General features: G+C 36.7%; 3 protein-coding genes across 3 annotated transcripts; 2 read left to right on the top strand and 1 right to left on the bottom strand.

Annotated features, from left to right (window-relative positions):
* Nucleotides 1-988: 988 nt before the first annotated feature.
* lyrm4 (LYR motif containing 4) lies at nt 989-1797 on the top strand. The gene is made up of 3 exons (XM_057334296.1): nt 989-1123; nt 1327-1447; nt 1562-1797. Exons 1-3 carry the CDS (start codon nt 1038-1040, stop codon nt 1622-1624), a joined length of 270 nt encoding a protein of 89 aa, XP_057190279.1. The 5' UTR covers nt 989-1037; the 3' UTR covers nt 1625-1797.
* A 77-nt stretch (nt 1798-1874) lies between these two features.
* LOC130554559 (protein phosphatase 1 regulatory subunit 3G-like) lies at nt 1875-3339 on the bottom strand. Its single transcript, XM_057334295.1, has one exon. It carries the CDS (start codon nt 2533-2535, stop codon nt 1885-1887), a length of 651 nt encoding a protein of 216 aa, XP_057190278.1. The 5' UTR covers nt 2536-3339; the 3' UTR covers nt 1875-1884.
* Nucleotides 3340-5276: 1937 nt separating this feature from the next.
* rpp40 (ribonuclease P/MRP 40 subunit) lies at nt 5277-9058 on the top strand. The gene is made up of 8 exons (XM_057334294.1): nt 5277-5518; nt 5601-5745; nt 6677-6745; nt 6872-6967; nt 7075-7200; nt 7302-7500; nt 7586-7720; nt 7832-9058. The coding sequence occupies exons 1-8, from the start codon at nt 5402-5404 to the stop codon at nt 8028-8030; spliced, it is 1086 nt and encodes a 361-aa protein (XP_057190277.1). The 5' UTR covers nt 5277-5401; the 3' UTR covers nt 8031-9058.
* The last annotated feature ends 83 nt before the right edge of the window (nt 9059-9141 follow it).

Below are 9141 nucleotides of genomic sequence, written 5' to 3'. Positions count from 1 at the left end.
TTTGGCTACTTTGTAGTTGTACTGAGTATTAAAGATATTAGCAACTTTTACTCTCTACTTGACTACATTTTTGAACAAGTATATGTACTCTTTACTCCACTACATTTGTAATGACTAATGCAATTACACATTACATTTCACCTGGTACCCATCATTCTTTTGCGGCAGTTTATTTTTGATACAGAAGAATTAATATAGCCATTTACAAGGCATTGAAGGTACTATATCTTGTGGGTTTTGCTCTTACTTACTAAAACTTGTCAACATGGCTTCTTTATGTGAATAAAGAGTGCATTATCAATTAGGGTTAGGATAGGGTTATCAATGTCAATCGCTGGCGGTTTATGTGAAATGAGGACATGACAGCAGCTGATGATGAGGCCAAAACCAGCATGCCCAGTTTAAAAAGGCTTTGACTTTTTAATTGGACTTAACATTATTTTATTTATCCGTTATATTGAAGAAACCTTTTGAAAGAGTTTGGTTTATTATGATCACTTGAGCTTAAATGAGACTTGAGTGTTATGGTGTCCACCATGATTTGTTGCAATTTTGAGGTGTTCAGTCTTATTTTGATTTAAGAAAATAAATGCGATTGCTCTCCTCATGAATCAACTGTTTCTTGTTTTTCACTGACATGTCTCTTAAGTGTTCAAGGACTAGTGCTGCTTTGAGCCTACATTCAGTACGAGTAAAATACTCAAGTACTGTTAAATTCAGATACTCTAAGACTTTTACTGAAGTCATTTTTGAATTGGTGACTTGTAACTTGTAATGGAGTAGTTTTCGCTGCAAGGTATCTGTACTTTTACTTAAGTATGGTTTTCAGGTACTCTTTACACCACTGGTTTAGCAGAACAAAGAAATTCATGGTTTGGAACAATCTGAGGGTGAGTAAATGATGACAGAATTTTAATTTTGGGGTGAACTATCGTTTTAATTATTTCCGAGGAATGTGACAGACTGAAGGTAACGCTAGATGGCGATATACCATCTCCAAACTGGCGCTTTGCAACACGAGAAGAAAAACGTTCAACATGGCGTCATGCAGCAGGGCACAAGTGATCTCTCTCTACAGGATGCTTATGAAAGAGAGTAAAAAATTCCCTTCATATAATTATAGGTACGTCTAACAGATTCAGTCTCTACCCAATCTGTGCCTGTTTTACTTCATTTTATTGATTTAGACTTAAAAGTGTTTACTAAACCAGGTATTTGTTATAAGATAACATTTACTGTGGATGTAATTGTGTGGCTTTATATGTTAATCACGAAAAGATGGTTTTCAATGGCTGTAATGGACCGCGCTATTTACTGTACTTTCAGGACATACGCACTTCGCAGAGTGAAGGAAGGCTTCAGAGAGAACCTTCAAGTTGCCAACCCCAAAACACTTGATATGCTTATGAATCAGGCTAGAGAGAATCTGGCAGTCATCAAGAGACAGGCAAGCTATGCAAATATGATTAAATATGAACTCAGATATAATAATTAACATTTAATATAAGAGGGAGATATATACTGTATGTTCTTCAGCTTCATGTAGTTGTTTGTCTCACAGGTGTCAATTGGTCAGCTGTATTCTGCTCAGAAGACTGTTGTTGAGAAAGAGCCTATTTTTTAATTGTCTTAAGCCTCAGAAAAATATAATACTGTTTACTGTGTTCTTTGAATTTTGTAGTATGAACTGTACTAGGCTTACCTGTCTGTTGGTTATGTATACTGGTCTTTAATGTAATGTATGATATAAATGTATGCTGATGTAACATTTTTATTAAATAAATTAAATATATTGCACACTGAGACAAATTATCAAGTATTAGTATAACCTGTAGATTCAATTTATATTCAGTTTACTGACCGTCATTGGACCATAAAAATGCGTCAAGTAATCTGAATTCTTAATGTATAGTTCTGTCCATCGTTATTGTCCCAGCATTCTCCACGATCAGTTCGACAAAACACGGCGAAATGCACTGAATCATCTTTGTCAAAGGAGGGTGGTGCGTGTAAAGCAAAGTGGAATTTTTCCCATTGTAGCACATGTTCTTTATCCATTATGGGTGCAGCCTGTAAATCCGAAAATGTCAGCCAGTTATTGAAAGTGTACATGACCCCAACTTCTTTTCTTGCGTTGCTGCGCATCACTCTGATAAGACCTTTAACATCGGATCCAGTTGTGACACTCTCCAATGCAACCCCCAGACGCCTTGACTTCAGATCGACTTCATCCGAACAGATGCGCACGTTGAAAGCTGGTACTAAACGTGCGAAGTTAAGGGCTGACGTGAAATCACTGGCATGTTGAGAAAGGAGATTCTGGACTCCAGATACATTGCGTGTTTCTTTCAAAACATCGGATGCGTCAAAGTGTCTCACACTTGCCAAGTTCAGTCCCACCGTGTCTGCAAACTGGACCCTCTTAACACGTTCAAGACATTCTTTGAATGTGGATGACTTGTCCAGATACACAGGTAGGGATTTGGCTCTTCGTGTCAGTTTCATAGCTCTTTGGGAAAGGTGATCATTTCTCATCTTTTGACGTGCGCTGTGGTTCACATGGGCATGCAGTCTCGTCCAGATCCGAAGTTGCGCCGAACGGCTCTGACTGCTTTTCCTCCATCAGCATTCATGAAATTAACCAATTCCGCACTAACCAAGAATCAGAAAGTCTTAAATATTCGAACAGACCTGCTGTTTTTACGCAGGAAATTGCGTACATATTACGTGCTTACGAGTTGCGTCATAACAACATCGCCTGTCTGTGTAAACAAACTGATGATGTCGAATCAGCTAAATCAGTGGTCACCAACCCTGCTCCTGGAGATCGACCGTCCTGCAGACTGCAGCTCCAACCCTTCAGCACACCTGTCTGTAATTATCAAGAAAACCTGAACACCTTGATTAGATAGTTCAGGTGTGTTTGATTGGGGTTGGAGCTGAAATCTTCAAGACGGTCGATCTCCAGGAGCAGGGTTGGTGACCACTGAGCTAAATGACAACCACGACATGACAAGTGGCAAGTTCAATGAAATGGAAGGAAAACAATAATTTGTTTAAAAAATATGGTTAGATTTCTTGATATATACTTTATTTTTTACTAAATATTTAAGTTATGTTACCTCTTTGGTCTTTATTGTATGTTATACACAGCAGCTTTTGTCAATCATAGTGCACAAACTGCATTACGAACTGAAAGCGCGCACATGTCAGATCAAATGGAACTGTTTACACTTTTATTTGTGACGCACTACAGGGCAGTCAGTTTACTACGTATGTGCTGAATATTTTACAAGAAAACACTCGAAGTGCCCAGGGGAAGGTTCAAGTTTATTTGCATTTCCATGCTTTCGTGCACTTAAAAGTGTGCATTGCACAAAGGCACTCAGAAAACAAAATAATGATAATAATTATATTTAAATGATTATATATTATATATAAATTAAGTATTATTACTTTTATTTTTATTAGTGCTTTGTTTTTAGTTAGTTAATACCAACAACAACAACAATAATAATTAGTATTATTGTTGTTATTATTATTGGTATTGGCTAAAATTATAAATAGCTAAATGAGTATATAAAAAAATTGGGTTTTACATTATAAAAAGACTATATAAAGGTCTTCTAGGTATCCAAGTTTTAAAAGCTGTTCCAACTCAGTTATTCACATTTTTCCAATTTAATGAAGTGTTCATACAAATGTAATGATTGTAAAATTGTTAAGTAATACACAAAACACTCTTGTGTGCGCTGTAGGAACTGACGTCAGAAGTTTGCCACGAGACAAGTTGGTACTGTTTTTGAAACATTTTTATCACACCGGCAAGGAATATATAATATAATAATGTTAGGGCATTCAAATTTAAATAGTACACTTACAATAATAGGGAAACATCCAAACGGATTATGTGAGCAATGTTACGCTGAGGAACAGGGGCGTAGCAAGCTTTTCAAAAGTGCGGGGGATGGATGTGGTTTGTTTGTTAACAATAAAAACGATGAATACAATGACAGAAGGGTACAAAAGGTATAACATACAAGATATAAAAAGCTTCCCATTTAAATGAGTGATACTAGAAAAGTATAAAAACACACTCGGAACACACAGAAAATAAGTCAAAACTCTGTTGTGAAAATACACAACAGTAGACTTGCTAAAGAATCAGAATCAGAAATACTTTGTGCCTTGAAAAGGGGAGATATATAAAAAAAAAACGCCCACACAAAGCTTTTTCTCTGGTGGTATAAATAATGTAACAATTTACTGTTTTTAAACATTAAAATAATATACACTTTTCTTTCATAGTTCTTCAACGGTATGCAAACAATGACATCATTTCTCACTTTTTTCTCCTCAACAGGTACAATCAAACACAACAGGTAAGTATCCACAAAAGTATTCAGCTAATCAACAAACAATGCTCAAAATATCAAAATCAATTGCACGGGCAATAAACCCATAAATACACTGCTTAACAATGACAATGTGTCCCTCCTCCTCGTCAATTCCCTGCCTTATTCATCACAGTTACTTTATACATTGCATGCCACATACATAACCGAATTTAGCTAGCTGCTGAACAATATCCCAATTAGCATTAGACTAAAAAACGAAATATAATACAGAAAACACTCGACATGTCAACAAAACATAAACAGAACATCTTCCCAAACACATATCAAGCTTATTTAAAAACCTCGTAAGCATAAACACTCATTCAAAGTACCTGGAAAAGGGAGATGTAAATAACCATAAGTTCCCGCCTCCTCAGCACGAGCTGACCGATAAATCTAACACACCAAGAGAGGCGGGACTTAAGGCAGAACAGCCAATCATCAGCCGGTCACACTCAAAGCCGGTGTCATGTTTGAGAGGGAGGGGAGAGGAGGCAGCCTGCTGCAGCGAGCGCAGACACAGAGCGGCCAGAGAAACGGAGGAGCGACTGCTGTAAGGCGTTTGTGCAAAACTGCGGAAAAACTGCAGAAAAAGTGCGGGTGTTGAACCCTCTCACCGGGAAACGCCACGGGTGCGACGCCCCTGCTGAGGAAACAATAACTGTGATTCTTGAGTGCAGTATATGAACAAGAAAGGAATACTATGATAGGATAAATGAGGAAAAGTGGAATCCAATATTTTTTATAATAAATAAAAAAATGGTCAAGTGACGTAAATAGTAAAGCTTTCTATGATTTTATTAGGGAGACGGGGTTGATAATAGAACATAGAACTCCGTTCCACACTCCGGAGCAGGAGGTGGCGGTAATGCACCTATTACGTTGGTTGCCAGCCGCCGTTAAAAACGAAGAAGAAAAAGATCACACCGGCAAATTACGAAGGGGGAAAGTTTCGTTTTTTGTTTGGTCGTCATAAGATGTAGATATTGAGCATTGATATCAGAATGTCGCCAGAGCTAGAAAAGTGTCCAAGAAGCTTGCTGGTGTGCGAGAAATCAAACTTCATGAATGAAAAGTCTCGGCATGACATCCACGTGTCTAAGCACAGCTTTAATTACAAGGTGAGTTTGCTTAATATATCTTTTAATTTCAGGATCGCGATCATTTTACACGTAATATCTTATGTCTTATCTGTCTCCACAGATCTCAGTACTGATACCTGAATGTGCAGTCCTCCCTGCTAACATTTCCGGGGTTATCAGCAATTTCAGCCCGTATTACCTTGTACGGGACCTGCCGGTTTATGAATTACTGCAAGACAAATCTCATGAAACGGTTGTACAGAAAGGTAAGAGGTGTTAGAAAATGAGCGGTTGTTAATCTCTCCTGTTGCTATGGATGTTAGAATGGTTTCTATTGCAAATACCATTGTGAGCCATCAACATGAAAATAACATGCATTTATGTAGTGTGATTTATTGTGATAGGAATATTGGTGCCCTACTGGTTCCCATCTGCCAGATATCATGGTCACTAATAGAACCCAACAAATTACCAATAGAGACTCAAAGAGACCATTGTAATTTAAACATTTAAAACCAATACAGTTTCCATTTTAACCCCTAAAACCAATAGATTTCTTGTGCAATTTTCTATTGTTTAGGCAGGTTCTTGATTTTTTTGTCAGAGCAGAAAAATTAGAAGCCCATGACATTAAAGGGAGAGTTCACCCAAAAATGAAAATTCTCTCATCATTTACTCACCCTCAAGTTGTTCTCACCCTCAAATCTGTATAAATTTCTTTTCTCCCCTCATGAACACTGAGAAAGATATTTAGAAGAATGTTAGCAATTTTCATTTCTGGGAAATCATTCACTACCATAGTAGGAAATATTTAAATGGTGGCCCCAGAACTGTTTGCTTTCCTGAATTCTGAAATGAATATCTCATTTTGTGTGCAACAGAACAAAAAAACAGCAACAATATTTTTTTCTACTATCGTAGTGAATGATGTCCCAGAACTGAAAATTGCTAAGGTTCTTCCAAATATTTTTCTCTGTGTTCAACAGACAAAGACATTTATACAGGTTTGAAACAACTTGAGGGTGAGTAAATGGTGACAGAATTTTCATTTTGGCGTGAACGGTCCCTTTAATACTGCTGGAATTGTTGTGGGTGCTCCTACACATTTAGGTCCCCAGAATCATTCCCACCTTTCACTTCAGTAGCTACAGCTCTGCTCTTTGCTATTAAACTAAATATTTTGATTTTGTTATATAGGAACCGTCTATGCTGTCTCTTACAACACTAAGATTGATGAAGATAATTCCATTGCCCTTTTGCCTAGCGGTAAGCAAAACAACATGTGTGTTCAACGTTTGGATCCATGGTTGTGTATTTCTTACCTTATGTATCACAAATATAAATTGGTTACATTGATACTCTATGTGGTTTGTGTGCGTGTATTCTCCCCAGGTCAGCTAGTTTTGTCCCTAAATAAAGACGCATATGAACAACTTGGTCTGGAGGGACGACCATCACTGTATAATCACAGAAAGGCTATGAGATATGGTAAATGTGTTTTCTGTTGGCTTTTAAACAAAAATAATATCTTTTTTGATTAAATAGGTTAATAAAAATCAAAATGTTAGTATTATAAAAACTGTTTTCTTTTGCAGTTGTTACTCTGAATCTAAGAGACAAAACTTTGGCCCCAGGCACCAAACGATACCAAAGAGTTCTGTCAGGTTTAAAGGACAGGCTGCCACTCAGATATGACTTTCTGTTTACTGAACACAACACAGGTTTGTTTAAAATCGGCAAACTAGAGTTTGTTCATATAGAAGGTGTATAGCCTAGAGACAAAGCACATTTCTTGACTGCCTCGTGTTTATTATTTCATCAGGTGGAGATGAAGATAAGACTCTTTACAAGCTGTTGTCCCAGTACAAACCTGTTGAGCACAAGGCGGTTCTTAGCCATCACACTTTAAAAAATCTACCGTGCCCCACACTCTACCCATCAGATCTACAAGGAACTACACTGTCATGTGATCCACATTCATTCTTGGAGTGGCTTGGAGCCGTCAACCTGGACATAAGCTGGTGAGAAAGCTGTGGAATTAAATTCACATTAGATTGTCGTCTGTCAAATACACATTTCTCAAAATGTATAACTTTTTTTTATTAGTGAAAATGCTGCTGACAGTTTCCTTTCTACGTATATTTGTCCGGAGCCAAAGAGCTCTGTCAGCCAGGCCCTGCTGTGCACCATTACTGGTTTTATCTCACCTGAGGATGTGTATTTGCTGCTACAAGAGCTCAGGTATGACTTAAAACATTGTAGTCGTGTTCCTGAACGTTGTTTTCTGACCACGATTGAACATTACATTTGTCACGAGCTGTTTTTTATCTGTACCTCGTGTGCTTATTTCAGGAAGTATTTCGATGAACCAAAATTTACACAATGGCTTTCACTCACTGTACATGGGTTTATGGATAGCCCTGTGTCATGGGGAGCCACAGAACATGGATTTCTCAAAGGTGGTGAAAACTTCTACAATTTGGTTTGTTTCAAGAATCAGGACTATTGGTTACATATGGCCACTGGTGCCCATGATGGCTGCCCACCCTAATGTGAATTTAAAACTGAGGACCTCTTTTTTATTTTCAGTTGGTTTAATACATTGATTCAGTTTCTTTAAAAAAAAAGATAATGTGGTTATGAAAATTGTATAGTATATCTGTTTATTTTGACCAGTCATTTTCACAGCTGTTACATAAAAAAAACACTTCAGATTGTACAACTTGTAGCATTTAGTATAATATCAGCTAAAAGAAATAAGCCTGGCCATTATTTATATAAAAAAATCAAAATTAACCAGCATTTGATACTAATGGCAAATAGCATATTTACAGCCACTTTAAAAGTTTGGAAGGGGTGATGATGATAAAGAAAAAAATACTGTTGCCAGTGAAATGACAAATGAAAATTAATGTTATATTTAAACAAATTCAGTTACTGTTTTATTTTTATATATCACCCTGTATAAGAATTTAAACCTGTCAAGACTAACAAATGAGAAAGTGTATGGGCCGAGCTTAAATGGATGCAAACGCAACGCTGCACTGCTAAATTGGAGCTGATGTTCCTGGTTCTTGTCCTATAAGGTGTATTACCAGATCTAACAATGTTAATTATTGTCACACATCAATTAATAGCCAGATTAACATAAATTACTGTCCAACAAAGCATTTACCCCCATCAGTTAACAATCCAATGTACCAACCAAGAGATTACATAAAACAAGTTTTTGAAATATATATAACATTACTCGATGTCATAACATACGCTTCGCAATCATACATAACCTGCGACTTTGGTTTGAAATAAAATCTAATTAAAAAATCTCTAAACAATAGCATTCAATAATTATAAGAGGAAGAAAAACATTTATGATTTATTTGATCATAAATACAATTCCATAAACACTTTACATCACCATGTGGAAGGGGAAACCCTCTATTATTTCTTGTTAAAGAACCACTCCAGAAAACTACACCTATAGTCAATAAATAATGAATAGAATTAACAACATAATTTAAACTTTATTGCTGGGGCTAAACCGAACTCTTAAGAATGAAAGTTTGTTAATATGATGGATCGTGTTTTGCTTCGCTAGTGAAAGACCAATTCTGAACAAGTGTTTCAGAACAACAACAAAAAACAGTGCATACAAGAACAGT

This window comes from Triplophysa rosa, linkage group LG5, assembly GCF_024868665.1.
Source record: "Triplophysa rosa linkage group LG5, Trosa_1v2, whole genome shotgun sequence".
Classification (NCBI taxonomy): Eukaryota; Metazoa; Chordata; class Actinopteri; order Cypriniformes; family Nemacheilidae; genus Triplophysa; species Triplophysa rosa.
The sequence above is the reverse complement of the archived record's forward strand: the minus strand, read 5'-3'. Positions and strand labels throughout refer to the sequence as shown.

Bases quoted from the DNA above. Each gene is read 5' to 3' on its own strand.
- lyrm4 (XM_057334296.1), top strand. From the start codon at position 1,038: ATGGCGTCATGCAGCAGGGCACAAGTGATCTCTCTCTACAGGATGCTT. The intron at 1,124-1,326 runs GTACGTCTAACA...CTGTACTTTCAG, and splicing joins TTCCCTTCATATAATTATAG to GACATACGCACTTCGCAGAG. The intron at 1,448-1,561 runs GCAAGCTATGCA...TTTGTCTCACAG, and splicing joins TGGCAGTCATCAAGAGACAG to GTGTCAATTGGTCAGCTGTA.
- LOC130554559 (XM_057334295.1), bottom strand. From the start codon at position 2,535: ATGAGAAATGATCACCTTTCCCAAAGAGCTATGAAACTGACACGAAGA.
- rpp40 (XM_057334294.1), top strand. From the start codon at position 5,402: ATGTCGCCAGAGCTAGAAAAGTGTCCAAGAAGCTTGCTGGTGTGCGAG. The intron at 5,746-6,676 runs GTAAGAGGTGTT...TTTGTTATATAG, and splicing joins TGAAACGGTTGTACAGAAAG to GAACCGTCTATGCTGTCTCT. The intron at 7,721-7,831 runs GTATGACTTAAA...TGCTTATTTCAG, and splicing joins TTGCTGCTACAAGAGCTCAG to GAAGTATTTCGATGAACCAA.